General features: G+C 49.5%; 2 protein-coding genes and 1 long non-coding RNA gene across 5 annotated transcripts in view; 1 reads left to right on the plus strand and 2 right to left on the minus strand.

Annotated features, from left to right (window-relative positions):
* Nucleotides 1-2,669, plus strand: part of ITPR3 (inositol 1,4,5-trisphosphate receptor type 3) — a 75,880-nt gene extending 73,211 nt beyond the window's left edge. For all 3 annotated transcript variants that reach the window (XM_031667048.1, XM_003897461.5, XM_031667049.1), the window contains 2 exons: nucleotides 1,139-1,300; nucleotides 1,801-2,669. In XM_031667048.1, the coding sequence (XP_031522908.1) occupies nucleotides 1,139-1,300; nucleotides 1,801-1,869 (231 nt within the window). In that variant the 3' untranslated portion in view covers nucleotides 1,870-2,669. The remainder of the gene's footprint in view (nucleotides 1-1,138; nucleotides 1,301-1,800) is intronic.
* On the minus strand, nucleotides 527-1,190 carry LOC116275268. The gene is made up of 2 exons (XR_004184266.1): nucleotides 1,119-1,190; nucleotides 527-931 (listed from the first exon to the last, which is right to left on the minus strand). It is a non-coding gene; the product is annotated as an uncharacterized LOC116275268 (long non-coding RNA).
* A 1,006-nt stretch (nucleotides 2,670-3,675) lies between the features above and the next one.
* Nucleotides 3,676-17,832, minus strand: LOC101001617 (ubiquinol-cytochrome-c reductase complex assembly factor 2). Its single transcript, XM_003897462.2, has 4 exons — nucleotides 17,635-17,832; nucleotides 7,486-7,560; nucleotides 6,585-6,654; nucleotides 3,676-3,858 (listed from the first exon to the last, which is right to left on the minus strand). Exons 1-4 carry the CDS (start codon nucleotides 17,770-17,772, stop codon nucleotides 3,761-3,763), a joined length of 381 nt encoding a protein of 126 aa, XP_003897511.1. The 5' UTR covers nucleotides 17,773-17,832; the 3' UTR covers nucleotides 3,676-3,760.
* Nucleotides 17,833-18,040: the final 208 nt, after the last annotated feature.

The following is an 18,040-nucleotide window of genomic DNA, read 5'->3' on the forward strand; positions in this document are numbered from 1 at the left end:
GCACCAGAGGCCTCATGGCTTTAGCTTCTGAGTACCCTGGGCTCTGGAGAGGAGTGGCCACATCTGTCTGTCGGCCCTGGGAGGCCGGGGAGGGGCTCGGACAGCTGCAGACACTTGCTGAAAGGTCAGCAGGGCGAGGAGCAGCAGCTGGAAGCAGCTCCGGGCTGCACGGGGGCCCTGCCAGCGGCCCGCTGCTGCGGAGGGGCCTCCTCCCACTTCTGGGTGTCAGGAAAAATCCCACAGCAAACCCATCAGCCCCAAAGAACGCGTGTGGTATTCCTGGGCCTGTGGTGCAGTGATGCTGAGGCGGGGTGGAGTCGGGGAGATCCTGCCTTGGCCAGTGATCTGTGGGCCGCTCTCAGGGAGTGTTTTCTAGCTTGGTGGGAAGGCAGGCTGCTTCCTAAAAAGTCTGAATTAGATGGTCCTGGGCTGAAGGGGAGCCTGGAAAAACTTTAAATATCATCTGTCCAATGTCTGTAATAATGGAGTGAAGACAATGAATCAATCATAAAGAAGGAATTCTTTGTCGTTTAAGTCTGTATTTCGAGCTGATCTTTGTGTACAGGTTTATCTGCTGGTCTGAGAATTCACAGCTCACAAGGAAGCCGAGAACTGCTTAGTGCCCCTCCCTCCCCACTCCTCTGTCCTGGGAAACGTGGCTTTGCCTCCCAGACACGTGTCAGATGCCAGCTTTCCTCAGCGGAGCCTCCCGCTCCCTCCGTTTGCCATCTGTCTGACTTGTGTCTTCCCGGGGCGTGGGGCGTGCTTGTCAGGCAGGCGGGCGGGAGGAAGGAAGGAAGGAGATCCAGGGTCTGTCTGGGTGCAGAGGCCTTCCTCCACCTCTCAGGGGGTGTTATGAGAGTAAACAGATGGTGCTGATACCAGCGAAGGACTCAAACTCAGCTGCCGACGCTGTCTAACGGAAGTCAGCCTGTCTCGGTGGCAGAGGGTTGACAGAGGGTTGACTGCCAGCTCACTCTGGCCCCAGGGAGGACCAGGTCAATTCAGATTTTCCCATGACACATCCCTGACGAGTAATTTTGTCAAGGGTGTGGCAGAAGCCTCCCCCCACATTACTCTAAATGAGGCCTTTCTGGGCTGGGCCCATGCCTGCTCACCCACTGGTGATGTTTTTCAGAACAAGAACCTGGACTGGTTCCCCCGGATGCGGGCCATGTCCCTTGTCAGCAACGAGGGCGAGGGGGAGCAGAATGAGATTCGGATTCTCCAGGACAAGCTCAACTCCACCATGAAGCTGGTGTCCCACCTCACTGCCCAGCTCAACGAGCTCAAGGAGCAGGTATGCACCCTGCTTGATCCCAGTCCCACCCTGGGCTCTATCCCTGGGCAAGTCAGACTGGGGTTGACAACCCCTGCCTTGGGCCGTTACAGACAAGGCCAAGTGGAAACTTAGTACAGGGTGGTGGGGCCCTCTGTCTCTCATCCCCTTCATCTTGCAGCTGCCAGGTAGGTCCTTTGAGGGGACTCCTGAGTTTAAGGCCCTCTTGCCTAGACATCCTCCTCTGCATCTGGCAGTGCCTGCATGAAGATGAGGCAGCCTGTTAGTGGGCTGGTTTCCCAGCTGCATCAGATCCGGGGTTTGTGACACGCTAATTGAGAACAAGGGTTTGGTGCTGACATCGACATCCTTAAAGCACCCCGAGGTGCCCTGGCCCACCGCCAGTGCTGAATAGCAGCTGGGCCCACAGAGGAAGACGGGCGCCAAGCCCTTCCACAGCACCCATGGAGAGAAGGTGCCAGGAGGCCTGACCGGGCCTGTTGGCATCTGCTTAACCCTAGATGACAGAGCAGCGGAAACGCAGGCAACGCCTAGGCTTTGTGGATGTCCAGAACTGCATGAGCCGCTGAGAAGAGCCACTGAAGGCCCCAGCAGGGGATGCTCATCACTGGAGACTGCGATTGTGAAGAACACTGCCCCCTCCCCCGGGTTGGGTGGCCCAGCCAGCTGGCCAGCCTCCACTCCCACTCTGCCAGACACCCCGACACCCACCCACGCTTTCAACAGCATGGAGGGGGAGCCTCAGAGCTCACAGACCTGCTTAGAGCCCTTAAAAAAAAAAAGACTTGAAAGTTCACTGGGACTCAGTTTACCTTAATGCCTTAGCAGAAGACAAATCCTACCTAGAGACCTTTGTCCCTTAAAGCAATAACTGACAACTCTTTGTAGTCCTCCTCATGGGTAGTTAAAAGTGGGGTCACCCCTTTATCTCCAAGCACTACATTTTGGCTGCTGCCGGCCTCTGGGGGAGGTGGCAGTAATGCTGTTACTAGTGATTTTAGGGCTTTGTTATTTAACTTATTCCAAGGGTGCTGTGCTCAGCCCTGCCCATGGCTGTACAGCTCCCTCCGTGCCTCAGATCTGCTGTAGCCAGTGCAGACCTCACTGTCGTGTCCATGCCACCCTGGCATGGCTGTAGGTGGCCTGATGACTCCATGATGGACGATCTTGCTCCTGGGACCTGCCTCTTCCCAGGCTTCCTGGGGGAGAGTTGTATGCCCAGGCAAACAAGGGCTGAGCGGCGTTCGCATGGCTGTTTCATGACCGCTTGTTTTTCTCCTTTTGGTGTAATGTTTTACAAATCCTTTGGCCTGAGAACTAATATGTTAATTGCCTTAAATAAATTAATAGAAGTCTAGTCCGTTAAAAAGGGGTGTGTTTCCTGCACTCCCCCGGGGGCTGTGGGGATTAACAGGACACACTGGCAGAAGACAGGAACAAGAGTCCCTCCCTACTGGCCTGGCCTCTCCTCAGGCTCTCGGGAGATGCACTGAGTGACATCGTGTCTCGGGTCTTCCCCTGAGATCTCCCTACCCAGAACTGCATTTAGGCATAACTAGTTTCTACTGCAGTCCTGTCGATTTTATTTTATGCATTTCAGAACATCCTGAGGAGTCTAGACACAGATGAGGTTGAGAACCCACTTCTACTTTGTACCCACCAGGGGCGCTGTGGGCCCAGCCTGGTCCCTCACGGTTCCAGACAGAAGAATGCTCAACTAGGAAAGTGAATGTGTCTATCAGTAAGAGCCAAAGTTCCATGGAATAATGAGGTGACCCTGTGTGTGTCCTCAGCCAGCAGGGCCTCTGACTTGTGGCCACCTACAGAACCTGCCCACAATGCTGAAGCCAACTGCAGCTGAGGCCCCGCCTGGCCAAGGCCTGCCTATAGCTTCCCTGTCCCTTAAGCCAATTGGGCAGTGTGGGTTTTTGCAAGGTCAGGGACAGAGGCCTGAGGTTCGTCCTCTGAGTCAGTGGGGATGAGGGCCAAGCAGGCTTTTTGCCTCTCTGGGCCTCACACTTCCCTGATGCTTTCTGTTTGCAACAGGATGCCCTTTTCAGTATTTACTGCTATTTTTGGCTTCCTCCCAGGAGCTCCTACAACAAAAGGGAGCCCGAGTATCTTGCAAGGAGGCACCAGACCCCTGCTGGAGGGGCGGGGGCTCCTGTGGTCCTGCAGGAAGCACCTTGTGCGGAGGCCCCATTACCTTCCCTTGTCAGGCCCAGAGGGAAACCTGCATTTCCTCTCCCCAGGAGATTTCCCTCCCCTGAGCAGCAGTCACAGCAGACAGCCCAATCGCCATCCCTTCTGAGGCTGAAACTTTCTTTAGAGCCTTCCTTTCTGGGAAGGCTAGAGGAGATTCCCAAACCGTAAGGTCACGGGGAAACTGGGGCAGTTTTATTGACGATGGCAATGTACAAGACTCCACACCTAGATATGTGGGCGAGGTAAGGCCTGAGCTCAGGCCTTATGATCCTCCTCAGGACCCTTGGAGGAAAACTTCTCCTGCAGTTTCTTCCACATGCTTTTATCCATTTCCTTAAGCTCTTCCAAGGTGTCTGCAAAAGGGAAAGACAAAAAGAGAGAGACAAGTCTAAAACTTGATGACGTAGATTGGACCCATGGGGCTTTCCCGACACAAGCATGCCTTGCTTTTCACACAGTGTGTTCCTGAAAAAGGGAAGTGTAGACCCAGCTTCTGAGGAGCAGATCAAACAGGGTAACAGAAGTGACCACTCACGGTGACTGAGCACTGTGTGCCAGGCTGTGTGCCCAGCACGCTCTCAGTGGTTTCTTGCCCTCTCCTCACCCTTGGCATCAAAGCAGGGTGTGCTGCTCGTTGCCCTGCTCCATACGAGGGCAAAGAAATGGCCCTGCACTGTCTGCTGTGCAACCCACAGGCCCAGATGGTCCATCGCAAAATTTGGCCTGCTCCACACAGGCCTGTCTCATTTTCAGGTGTGGAAACTGAGGCAGGAGGCGGTGAAGTAACTTGCTTAGTTTGCACAGCTGGGAAGTGGAGCAGGGATTTGAATCCTGGCGTGCAGGTCCAGCACATGCTGTGGAATTAAGCAGGCACTGAGAGAGGGATGGACTTAGGCCTGAATCCCAGCCCATTGTCTCCCACTGTGGGTCCCCTCCCACTGTGGGTCCCCTCAAGCACATTACTCAACCCTCTATACTTTGGGTTCCTCATCTGTAAAATGAAGATAAAAACACACATCTGCAGACAACTTGGGGAGAGGTGAAAAAGAAAGAAAGAAAAAAAAACACATGTACCTCCAAAGTTGTAAGGATGAAAGAAAATCATGGAAGTAACTTGCTTGGCACACAGCCTGCACTCAATGAAAAGGCAGCCATCTCCACCACAATGCGGGTGGGAGGGGCTTTTGTTTAAGAAAATACACGTCCCCACACCCAGGAACCAAAGCAGGGTTTCTTGGCCTTGGCACTACCAACACTTTGGGCCAGATAATTTTTTGTTGTGGGCTGGCCTGTGCATCACCGAAGGCTGTTTCGAAGCATCCCAGCCTCTACCCACTAATGCCAGTAGCACCGCTGCCCCCACCACCAGTTGTGACAACTAAAAATGTCTCCAGAGATTGCCACATGTCCCCTGGGAGGCAAAATCACCCCCAGTACGGAACCATTTTTCTGAAGTCTCTAGGGCTAATGTTCCATGAAATCTAATTTTACGTATATGTTAAATTTTAGATATTCTTATAATATTGTTTTGCTTGCCCGGCCTGAATTTTCACGTTAACAAAACTACCGGAGAAAAGGGTATCTTTTCTGACCAAGAAAGGTGACAGAAAAAAGCCCCTGCTCTGGCGCTTTTCCGGAAGTCCACGTTTCCAGTGTCCAGGTGGACATTGAGGGACACTGTCCATCTCCAAGCCCTGAGGCCTCCCTTAGGTGCTTTCCATGACACCAGTCCCAGGGTGGACACACACGTGACCCAGAACACAGCACATTTCAGACTCGCCAGGCCCTCAAAGCCTCTCGCTACAAGGTGCTGCAGGTCTTTTCTTGTCCTGTCAGAGGAAACATTTGGTAAGCTTACGCCACACAATTTGCAACAAAAATACGAGGCTTGCTGTGAAAACAAATTCTCAGCAAATTTCCTGGAACTAAACTTGCAGCCAGAACAAGCTGCAGCGTGGACCAATGGCGGGACTATCTCCTAGCCTTCGTTGCTGCCTGTTTTCCACTTGCAGAGGCTGCCCGGAGGTGAACAACATAGAGGTCAGAAGCAGGGCCTCTGGAACTTATTTCCACCCTCACTTCAAGTTCAAACTTTGCTCAAACTGTCCAGGGCCCTCACGATAATGTGCATCAATGCTGCTAATTAGACGGACCCAGGGATAGAAGAGTAAATTTACACATTAAAAAAATTGCCAATAAAGTGATTTTGCCTGGCCAAAATATCTTCACCCATTTTCCCAGAGAGTACTGGAATAAAAACAGGGTTAGAGTTGACATGTAATAGCAGGTGACACCACCAGGTTTTAATCTCAGAAGATGGTTTTCTAGAAGCCCAAATCCTCAAAACTAAGTTGCTGAAGGCTGCCAGAAGAAGAGGAAAGACATATTTCTAGAATACCAGAAGGAAATGTGTCAGGGCCATGCCCTTCCAGAAAAGGTTAGCCTATTTTTGTATATAATATACTTGGCAACAAAAATAGTAATTTTCCAGTACCTGCCTACTTCAGCCCTGGCTCTCTGGCCCCCCTCCTTAGGGACAATGGAGATAGGGAATTAAGGAAAGGACAGGCTTGGCAGGATGTTTCCTTTCTTGTTAATCAGAGTCTATCAATGCCTCTAAAACATACCTAGTTCAACTCATATCTAACCCACAGACCACGTCCCCTGGGTCAGATAACTCTTAGGCGGATATCCCCAAACACGTTTATTGAATAGCTTTTTGTTTTAATTAAAACCTTCATTGTTTATAAAGCCCCCTTAGGACCATAAAAATAAAATAATTTTCCTTCCATCCTGATTTCAACTACTTCCATTTGGCAAATATGTATTCCCCTGTTCCCTGCTGCCCAGCCTTGAATTTAAAAGCACTAAAGATAGATTTTCTTTTTTAAATAACGCCTTTGACCTTCTCCACAGTATATGGTCAAAAGGCATGAGCCCTGTAGCTTCAGAATTTCCTCTGGGCTGTTCTACAAGACTTTCCATCAAGCAAAGCTGCCTTCTTAGACAATTCCCCTTGGCCACTCAAACTCAGAGTCATTTGCAAACCAATGAGAAAAGGCAGCTGTGCTTTCATTACCTGTGGACAGGATCAGCTTGTACTCTTCCAACGACAGGCCACTGAAGCTGGTGTCTCTGGGGCGAGGGTACTGGTCACCGGGGCAGAAAGGAAGTGAAGGGAGGAGAGAGATCAGTCCACAAGCCCTGCTCTCTCACTGCATTTCATCTGGGCCCTAGGCAACCAGAGGCCAGGCCTAGCAAGAAGAGCAGCGCCACCTTGAGGTTAAGACTTGACCTCACAAGAACCAGTACAGTCTCCAGCAGGCAGCTCCAACTTTAATGTACCCATGAGTCCTCCCTGGAAAACGCAGGTATGGGTGGGGCCCCTGATTTGCTTTTCTAACCAGCCCCCAGGTGATGCCCATGCTGCTGCTCATGGCTCACATGTTAGTAGGGAGGATTTAGAAAAAATCCATCTTCCACATAGGCATATGGCCACGTTTGTGGAGTTACTGGACACATTTTTCAAGTATGGGAAAAACCACTCTAAATGGAATTTGACAGTAATCATGTTGGGGCCCAGCTCCGGAAAGGACGGCACTTTCCCAATCATCCCACCTTTATCACCAGAGTGTGGGGAGGTGTCAGTTCCATCAGAGTGAATGGGAAAATTGGTATAAATCCAATGGCTGTCAGACACTCCCAGGAGCACACACTGGCATATCAAATACATGGCTTCTATTCATAATTGGTTTTCTTTGTTTCTTCCTTTTTCCCTGTATTCACAATTTTAAACAGCTTTATTTAGGTGGTGTAAAAGCCTCTACCAGGCACCTCTGTTGGCTTGGTTGAAATTACTGGTTTCATTTGAAAGCAGCAAAGCCAATTCTTTACAAAACATTATATAATCAGATTTTCACTCATTCTTATTAGTTGTCCTGTCAGAAAGCTGGGGATATAAAAGACTGTGGCCCACTCACCTTGTGTTTGTAGTAGTTTGAATGGAGTCGCGCTAAGCTCTCGTACATCTGATCACAGGCCTCAGGCTCTGCAACCTGAAAAGCAAAGAACCCCCAAGGAGGTGAGCAAAGGAGTCCTGCCTCCCACAGTGTCTGTACCTCGAGGAAAGACCATACTTAATAAGGCATTCACATGAAGCAGGCCTGCAGCTAGCACTGGCTTCTCCACTCTGCGGGAAGCAAACCTGGACTATAGCTCTGCTATTAGAAACTACTTTTTGGAGGCATAGCTCTGCCTCATCAACTCCCCAACCTGCAGAAAAATCAGATTAATCAGCAAACAAGCATTTGTGGAGCATCTGTGACTTGTGAGCCACGACACCAGCTGCAGTGGGAGATGCCACAATAGAAATGTAAGGTTGGAAAGGCGTGCCTAACAAAGGGGGTGCTGGGCAGAGTGGGCTACAGGGGACTCAGTGGGGGAGTCCCCACATGTTCAAGTGGTCAGTGCATGATGGAAGTGAGACGACGCTAGGTTCTGAAAGAAGCACAGGGGTCAGCGAGCAGAAGGGAGAAGGGCAGGCCTTCCTGGGGGAGGAGATGCTGTCAGCAAGGAGGAGGCAGGAATCCTCTGGGATGCTTCAGGCCAGACCAGTAGATTCTTTTTTTCTTTTTTCTTTTTTTGAGACAGAGTCTTACTCTACTGCCCAGGCTAGAGTGCAGTGGCACAATCTTGGCTCACTGCAACCTCCGCCTCCTGGGTTCAAGTAATTCTCCAGCCTCAGCCTCCCGAGTAGCTGGGATTAAAGGCATGTGCCACCACACTCAGCTAATTTTTGTATTTTTTAGTAGAGACAGGGTTTCTTTTTTTTTTTTTTTTTTTTGAGACGGAGTCTCGCGCTGTCGCCCAGGCTGGAGTGCAGTGGCCGGATCTCAGCTCACTGCAAGCTCCGCCTCCCGGGTTCACGCCATTCTCCGGCCTCAGCCTCCCGAGTAGCTGGGACTACAGGCGCTGCCACCTCGCCCGGCTATTTTTTGTATTTCTTAGTAGAGACGGGGTTTCACCGTGTTAGCCAGGATGGTCTCGATCTCCTGACCTCGTGATCCGCCCATCTCGGCCTCCCAAAGTGCTGGGATTACAGGCTTGAGCCACCGCGCCCGGCCGAGACAGGGTTTCACCATGTTGGCCAGGCTGGTTTCGAACTCCTGACCTCAAGTGATCTGCCTGCCTCAGCCTCCCAGTGCTGGGGTTATAGGCGTGAGCCACCATGCCCAGCCTCAGACCAACAGAATCTTTTAGCAAAGGCAAAAAAAAAAAAAACCCAAAAAAATCACCTGAGTTTTCATCTGTGATAAGTGGAGAGCTGCTGAAACTCTACAAGAAGGGAAGAAACATGAAGGCAGCAACATTTAAGATAAAATGGGTAAACTGAGGAGAACCAAGATGGGACCACAGTTAGGTCCTGCTAGAAAGGAGATGGCCCAGAACCCTGAGGCGTTGCCATAGAAAGGGGGATATAGGTAAATTCTCTGGTGCCAGAGACAGCGATGCCCTGATGGGCATTCTCTGGGAGACGCAGCATACAGAGGAGGTGTGGTCAGGAAGACAGACAGCATACAGAGGAGGCGTGGTCAGGAAGACAGGCGGCATACAGAGGAGGCGTGGTCAGGAAGACAGGCGGCATACAGAGGAGGCGTGGTCTCTTCCCTCTAGTTCGAACTTTCCCTTTACTCTGTCCTTGCTATTACTTATGTATAATTCTTTAAATTTTTCTGCCAAGAATTTTGAAAAGCTCCCCAGAACAAAACTTTCTCTTTTACATTTTTTTCCCCCAAAATTCAAATGATGGATTTTTTCCTAACTTAAATCCTTCCTTGGAGAAGGCAGAGCATAAATAAATCAGTAGTAAAGAAGTTTAATAGGCAGCTCCACTGCTGCCTCTCTGTGCATGTCAAATGAGGTCCCTACTTTACAGCAAACAAAAAAGACAATCCATCATTTAGTTCTACCTGACCCATTCCTGGGTTCAGGCTACTCATCATGAGAACAGCTAGATACATCAGAAGAGGAAGGATTATGGCCTGAAGAGGTGGCCAGTGTTTGCTGAATAATAATCAAAGTCATTATCTGAGTGGACAGAATGAATGGAAAAGGATGAGGCTGGTGCCTCCCTGCTGCCTGACAGCTCTTCCAGGGAAAGTCCCGCTAGAATGGACTTCTGCACACATCTGGATGAACACATCTGGAATATTTCTTCAGCAGGGCATGCATAGCCAAAAGCTAACGCTGGAGTGCAGTGGCGCGATCTCAGCTCACTGCAACCTCCGCCTCCCGGGTTCAAGTGATTCTCCTGCCTCAGCCTCCCAAGTAGCTAGGATTACAGGCACCCACCACTACACCCAGTTAATTTTGTGTATTTTTAGAAGAGACAGGCTTTCACCATGTTGGCCAGGCTGGTCTCGAACTCCTGACCTTGTGATTTGCCCGCCTCGGCCTCCCAAAGTGTGCTCACTTATAAATTTAACAGGCATTCACTAAGACCCTAGAGCATACTTGGCCCATCCATGAGCAGGGGATGCTTGGGTGAATGAGTACCTCTAAGGCTGTAGGGAGCAGTGGAGCCAAACTGTCTGGGTTGAATCCTGGCACCATCCCTTATCAGCTATGTGATGTCAGGCAAACCATTCACTCTTCCCCCATGAAACACACTTAAAAAAAAAAAGTTGCCAGTTTATCTTTCTCTGTATCTGTACATACGTATCTTTCTTCTGATCCACTTGAAAGTAGGAGCATAATGCCCCTTCACCCCATAATATTTCATTGTGCATTTCCTAAGAAGAACATTCTCTTATATAACCACAGTTCAGTGATCAAATTCAGGCCACTTAACATCGATACAACATTATTATCTAATGCACAGTCCATATTCCAATTCTGTCAATTGTCTCAATAATAACCTAAGGAAAAACAGGATGTCCTGCTGCATGTAACAGTCATGTATCTTTTAGTCTCTTTTAATCCGGGACAGTTCCTCGGCCTTTGTCTTTCATGCATTGAACATTTTTGAAGCATACTGGCCAACTTAACCTTTCTTTTAAAAGAAAATATAATAATAGCCCCTACTTCCCAGGGTGGTGTGAGGATAAATGACGTAATGCTTGGGCTGCTCTGAATTCCAGGCCTGGAACACCGATAAATGTGAGTGATTAGTTTTTCTTACAGTTATTAGTAGTAAAGAGTTGTAGTAAACACAGGCCCCTGTCTCACAAAGTAAGAGGGGAAAGGACAGAACGGTTTAGGACCACCCTGGTGACAGTGGAACGAAGGGGCATGTACGAGGTGCTATGGGCCTGCGGGGCCAGGCAGGAAGTGCTGGAGAATGAGCGGCTGAGGATGGGTGCATGTAACAGCAAGGGAGTGGGGGCGCTCCAGGCACAGGACCAGGTGGAGCCCGTGCCCAGGGAATGGGTCAGCATGTTATCAGTGGATCAGCATGGCTGGTGTGCACTGCAGATGATGGCGCTGGAAACGGAAGTGAGGACGGATGAGAAACTGCTGAGGCTTCACTCCTGACTGACGCTGGTGGCTCTCAGCGGTCACTGAGCACTCCATGGTCTGCCAAGAGAGCAGTTGTCTGCTGTACCCGGTCTTCACCTGATGGCCGCTTATCTGGACCCTCCCATCCTGCCACCATCCCCACCACCTTCCCAACTAAGCTCTTAGGAAAGGAGTCCACACGCTGATTTGCCTTCCTCCCATAGCCTCTGCCTCTCTCCTGGGCTCCTAACACTGCTTCCTGATAAACCTGCATTCCAACCAGATCCTCACCCTCAAACACCTTGTCAACTCAAGTTCCTGCTCCAACTCTATAGCAGTGAGAAGTCACCAGTAGGCTGCTCAGCAACCTTGTATCATACCCTCAAGCAGGTGTGCTATAAAGTGCTGTCCTTCCTTGCCACCTAGTTCCATCTCTGATGGGCAGCAGGACAGACAGGAGGGGCACAAGGGACGGGTCACCCTTGCAGAGTGCTGCTCCTGTAAGAGCAAAGTGCACAAAGTCTAAGTGCAAAAAGCAAAGTGACCCTCAGGTACTCTCACTTCTTAAGCTTCCTCTGTGTGAAAGAGACAGTCTCCTAGAGAGTTCCCAGAAGTCTTGGACTCAATTGTAATCCGAGAAAGAAAACCAAACACCTGAGTCCTAAAACAGACTTGCCACCCAGTGTCCTGTTTGAGGTCAGAAGGTGTCTGAGGCTGTAAAAGCAGCTCAGTGGAGGTGACAGGAGTTTGAGATATACCCATTTCTAGCAAGTTCTTACTGCCTGAGGAGTGATGAAGCCTTGATCAATGCTGGGTTCCTAGCCACAGATAACTCAAGCTCAGCAATTAAAAAAGTCATCCTTAAAAGGATGTCAGTGGAGACATCTGTCAAATTCCAGAAGCCTCACCACGTTCCTATAGCTTACACTTTATTCACAGACTCCAGCACTAACATTCCTGAGTTCTGAAATGCAGTTTTTCTGATGAAATGGACTGTGCATTTTTAGAAATATTCTTAATACAAGCTTTAAATTACCTGATTTTGCATTCATACCTAATGAGATCATGGACGTTTTAGGACTAATAGCAGTGCTGGGTTTGAAAAAGGCAGCAGTGGGGACATTATGAAAAATTCAGCACTGCTCCCCAAATGTGAATAAAATAGATGTTCATCTGACGAGTGTCCTTTATAGCTCTATTTTTGCTCCTTTTGCATTTCCCCTGCTCAGTCGTCAGTAAATTTCTCTTTACCATATTAAACTTTTATACATACAAATCTACATCAGTGCCGCAGGCACTGATTTCGATTTTCCAAATTGAATTTTGGGTGGTGACAGCAATTGGTACAGCGGCCCCTATTCTAGTCATACAAAGGGACGCATAAACACTTTTGGGAAAGGGTGTTGCAAATTGCTTTGCTAATTAAGGTAGATCTGGATTCAGTCCAGGAGGATCTATAAAAAAAGGCTTTGAAGACTTGGTAATGAACTTCTGAAATGAGTTCATTCTGTTATGGGAGCCTATTCCCTTCAATTGAGTTGAAAATGTATTTCTTGAGCACCTACTATAGAGAGAGTGCCCCACTAGGGGACTGTGAGGGGCCATAAAGAAGACGACCCAGGCCGGCTGTGGAAAAGCTGGCAGGCACACTGCAGAGACAAGATACACATGAATTAGAAACCAACCCTGCCCGGGGCAGCATGCAAGTGAGAGCCAGAGCTGTGAAGCACGGGCCGCTGCAGGAGACCCGAGGTGGGAGCTGGGCACCAGGCTGTGCTGACGGGGAGGTATGGCAAGGAAGGGCTAAGTTTCACTGCAGCGACAGTGCACAGAGTGAGGAGTGCCGACCTGGGCATGAGTGACACAGGGACCAGAAATGACTGGGAGGATGAAGCATGAAGAGGCACAGGACAAGGGTGTTTTAGGCAGGCAGAGCTTTTAAGGGGAACCCAGGGAGGGCTCCAAGAGCCTGGGAAGCCACCAAATTCTTGACAAACTCTGTGTTTGGGTTTTTGGGTTGTAGGGGTACGGTGATCCACAGGGCACTTAAGTCTCAAAGGATCAGAATCGCTTGTACCATGGACAGTTTGGGAGACCATGAGAAGACACCCTTGCTGAGCCTGGGGCTCGTGTTGGGGTGGTGAGAGGCAAGGCTGGAAACACAGGCTGGGACCAAGGATCAGAGGCACTGCAGGTCTCACAAAATTGCCTGCCACCTGTCCAGGAGGCAACAGGCAGACCCCAGAGATCTTTGAATAAAGTAGTGACCCACCAAAAGTGGCTAAGAATTTATCCCTTCAGCAGGAGGACTGCAGTTTTACATATGCAGAGATAAACGCCACCCCTTGGTGTGAATACTACCCTAGCTCACACTGGCGCCATTCAGAATTGGAAAAGAAAAAAAGATGGAGATGTTTGCATTCCCTCTTAGAGATGATTCTCCTTATAACTCCAGGTTTTAGATGGGCTCAATATGTAACTAAAAACAGGATAATTTGCTCTTAGGACACTCTTCAAAAACATGACTTCAGGGGGCTCACAAGTGGGGGTGAGCAACGTTGACATGGCTTCACCGTGGCCAGCATATGCCAGGTGGCTTGGGAGCTAGCTCCCTGCCACACTGAGGAATGCCAAGGATCAGGCCTCAACTGGATGACTGACAAAACAGAATCATAAAAAAAACCTTTGAATTATCCTCTGAGAAGGTGGAAATATCATTTACATTATTAGAAACTCAAGAAAAAGTTTAACTTCTTTCAAACTGGGCCAATATTATTATACTTAAACTTGGATACAATACAATTAGAACTCCCTGGTGGGCGAGCCCCTTCCTGGGCAGCAGCTCTTCCAGGCCACCCCTCGGAGTTGCAACTCATGCTACATAAGTGGGTGCTGGTGTGCAGTCTGGGATCTTTTAGGAAGCACCTAATGAACTCATTAGAAAGATCTGCTCCTTTCCCTGTTGTTAAGTCAACAATTACAGTTGTTGTGCCACCTTCCCCCATGTTGCAATTCTTTTATTAAGCTCTCAGCGCTGTAGGAAACACGTGTTCTTAGACAAACTGTATTCAAAAGGGGCAAAGCCCATAAACACTGACTTTTTAAAACTACACAATAGGATATGGGGTGTAAGAGGAGTTACGTGTATTCCTGCTCCCACCACCACCTCCCTGCTTGGTGGGTTTAGGGTGGACCACGAGACTCCCCAGAGGGCAATTTGAGGTGGAATAAATGGAGGCAGTGGTTTTTGTACTCTGGTTTTGAGTATGAATTATTAATTTGCCCTTAAGTTAACCCAGCTTTTCTCTGCTTGGTGTCCCACCCAGGACCATCTTTCTTCCCATCTGGACTGGTAGTGGCTGGGGCAAAGAATAGATGGGTAAACACAGGGAGTTCCATTTGCTGCCCAAACTATCTATGGCCCAAAAAGGTTTGAACAGGCAACCAGGGGAAGGAAGTGGTGTGATGTTCATGGAAAAAGAGGTTGTTCAGGTTGTTCTAACAATAACTTGGAACAGCAGCTGAGGAAAGGCCAGGCACCCAGGAGACGATGCACACTAGGGCCAGGAGGGCTGGGTATGTTTCTCACTTGGCTTGTCTCTTACGGCTAGAGAACCCCCAGAGAGTTGTCTTGTTTTTCTGATTCGTTTCCTCATCTGTAAAATGGGAACAGTAATGGCTACCACTCAGCTGCACTAAGGATTAAATGAGATCATGCCGGACGAAGGAAGCCAAGAGGCTGAGAGGAGGACTGACTGCCTCTCTCCTCTACAGGAATGGAAAGATGGCCTGAACAGAGCTACTTTCCCCTCCAGTCCTGTCTTCTGGCAACCGGCATAACCAAGGAGGAGCTCCATACTAGTCAGTCAACTGGATCTAATCCCCACCTCCTGCTGCCAGTTTAATGAACAGCCTACCAGAATCACCTTGCTTTCTCAAGGTCTTTATACATGATCTGGGGGTGTCAGTAGGAGTGACTCACAGTAGTGTTTTCAATTCCAGCAAGGAATCGCGCCCTTCAAAAATTACCACAAAGATTTACTAAGCCCAGGTGCATTCTCAGGTGACATCAGGATGAGGTACCACAACAGTGGTCCTGAGTAATGCTCCTGCTGCCATCGTGATGCACTGGTTCACTCTACCAGGAATGCATTCATCAGCTGCTACAGAATCATCAACAGAGCCATGACTTGCATCTGCAGCTGGGACTCAAACCTGTGTGGGCCTTTGACTGCTCAGGAACAATTTCCCCAGGTGATAACAACTCCAAAAGAGAAAACTCTTTCCTCCTTTGCTGGCTCCTCTTACACTAACAATCAAGCAAGTGAATGTAATGCTCTCTCACCTCCCCAAAGATGGAGCCTCTGACTGCCCAACTGTAAGCTCCTTGGTGGTGAGGGCCAGCTTATGGCCTTCTTCCATAGATCCCGAAATTCCCCAAACATGGTAAGCTCTCAAATCAATTCTCCCCACTCAGAACACACAAATATTCCTTTCTCACTCTTCACAACTTCTCTTTGTCTAGTTCTGCTACATCTGAAACTATATTCAGACAATTGTCTCATGAGCCACAACCAATTATTTACTTATCCATTCAGACATTTACTGAGTGTTTTTTATGGGCCAAGAACTATGCTAGACACTGGTAGGGGAGAGGGGGAAAGATAAAAATGGCATCATCTCTATTTTCAGGAAGCTCATACTAAAAACCTGCAGGGAGTACAGCTTTAGGAAGCTCACGGGGTTTGTAGAATTGGGACCAGATAAGATTCTTGCCTTAAAGATCTTTCCACTTTAAATCAGTGAAGAATTTCACCATGAATTAATGGAGGGCCCTTGTATCAGAGGAACCTGGGCCAGACACCCCAGGCTTTCTCAATAAATAATCAGGCAGTCCAGTCACCATACTACGGTTCCAGTCTCTTTAGGTGGGCTGGCTTGGCTCTGTTTTGGGCTAAGCTAAAAAAAAAAAAAAAAAAAAGGCCATGTTCCTTCTTTGACAGGTCTTGGCCAAGTTTTGCAAGTCATTTCCCTTGTGGTTTTAACCTGCTTAACACCGAACTCAAGATATTCTTCCTACACTTCACCTATTCCTGCCTCAGTAAATGGCACCATCTTAGACCTAGATGCTCAGGCCAAAAAAAATCTAGGTGCTATCTTTGGTTCCTCTCTTTTCCTTTATCCCACATCCCACATATCAGCAAGTCCTGCTGATTCAACCTGCACATAACCTGAATCCAGCCACTCCCATCTTCTGTGCTGCCATCCTCATCCAACCCCCCACCATCGCTCGCTTATAGTACCATAATCGGCTTCTCTCCAGCCTCCTTGCTTTTTTGTTATTGCCCCCTATAGCCCACTCACCACATAGAACCAGAATAGTCTTAAAAAAAGTAAATTGGGGCACATCAGTCCCCTCACTAAACATCCCCAGTGACTTCTCACTGGCCTTACAATGAGGTCTAACAGCTAATCAGAGCAGATAATATCCTACTGTGTCTGGCTCCTGACCTCCACCTTAGCAAACTCCACCTTACTCACTACCCTGCAGCCATTCTGGCTTTCTTTCTGTCCTGGAACATGTCAATCTGCCTCCTGCCTTTGGGCATGCGCAGTGTCTGGAATGTCCTTCCCGCCAAGTGTACATGGCTGGCTCATCCTCTTGCCTTAGGTCTTACCTATGTGTCATCTCCTCAGAAAGACCCGACTAATAACATTACTCTTTTATCATGCTACCCTATTTTCTATTGATCACAGTACTTATCTGTCTTATGTAGACCTACTTGTTTATTGTGTCCTGAACTACAATGTAAAACTTTATGCGGGCAGGACTTCACCTGTTTAACACTGCTGTTTCCCTAGCACCGCTCCAGGCATATGGTAGGTGCTCAATAAATATGAGCTATATGAACGAATGAATCCCAGAGCTGCAGCGCCAACCTGGAGGAGAGCAAGAACGTAGGCCTACTACTCACACACAGCTACGTGAGCTGAGGACCCAAACCTGCTGCACAGGCTTACAGGGCTCAGGAAGAACGCAAACGCTTAGCCGGGACCTGCAGAGTTTACTGGGGATTAGCTCAGTCAATACACAACACTGCGAGATAATGAGGTAACGTTACCGTGACACGGGAGCAAAAAGCTGAGGCTGTCACCAGCTGCCACTGGTGTTGTGGATCTCAACTGTCTGCACCTTGAATCACCTGGAGAGCTTTTAAAACACTGAGGTCAAGATCCCACCCCTAGAGATTCTGTATCTTAAGTTTTTGTTTGTTTTTTGATTTGCAGAGACGGAGTCCCACTATGTTGCCCAGGCTGACCTCCTGGGCTCAAGCGATCCTCCTGCCTCCGCCTCTCAGAGTGCTGGGATTATAGGTGTGAACCACCGCGCCCGGCCCATCTGGAGTTTTAAAAAAGCTTCCTCGGCAATTCCAAGGTGCAGCGGGGAGAGAGCGCTGAGTAGAAAGGGCGTAGCTCTCAGTAGCTCCCTGGGGAGAAACGGGGGTCTGCGCTCACATGCGGCCTGGAAGGAGGACGCGCGCATGCGCAGATCCCGCTGCTAGCGCGCTAGTTGGCCCCGCCCCTGCCTCGTCCTTTCCTCCCCTCGTCCCAGCCGCCTCCCCGCCGGTCACCTGGGTATTCTCTCCCTCCCGAAAGGCCTGTGCTACCCGCTGTCGCAGGTAAGCGCCCAAGTCCCGGCCCCGTTTGGTCTCGTCCACTGGCCATTCCTCACAGAGCTTAAGAAAACGCCGGTACCGGCTGGCCGCCATTTTGGGCCCCGTGTGTTCCCGCCTTAGGGGGAGGAGTCGCCGCCAATGGATGGTACTTGCGCACTAAGTCTCGCCGCCTTAGGAGTGGGGTGGGAGGCCGAAGTGGGCATGCGCGACTTTGCAGGCGCCCAGTTACTCTCCGGGTAGGGGCGCTGCTCGCCTTTCTCTGCAAAGCGAGCTAATTCAGTCGTCCTCCTCCTGGAACTGGCCCAACTCCTAGGGGCAAGGCGGACGTGGAGTACCTCAGGGACAGCTTTGCTTCTCTTTT

This window comes from Papio anubis, chromosome 6 (genome assembly GCF_008728515.1).
Source record: "Papio anubis isolate 15944 chromosome 6, Panubis1.0, whole genome shotgun sequence".
In the NCBI taxonomy this organism is placed as follows: domain Eukaryota; kingdom Metazoa; phylum Chordata; class Mammalia; order Primates; family Cercopithecidae; genus Papio; species Papio anubis.

Coding starts and splice junctions, on each gene's coding strand:
- LOC101001617 (XM_003897462.2), bottom strand. CDS start 17,772: ATGGCGGCCAGCCGGTACCGGCGTTTTCTTAAGCTCTGTGAGGAATGG. Junction 7,561..17,634: donor GGGAGGGAGAGAATACCCAG/GTGACCGGCGGG, acceptor TTTGCTTTTCAG/GTTGCAGAGCCTGAGGCCTG. Junction 6,655..7,485: donor CAAACTACTACAAACACAAG/GTGAGTGGGCCA, acceptor CCCGGTGACCAG/TACCCTCGCCCCAGAGACAC.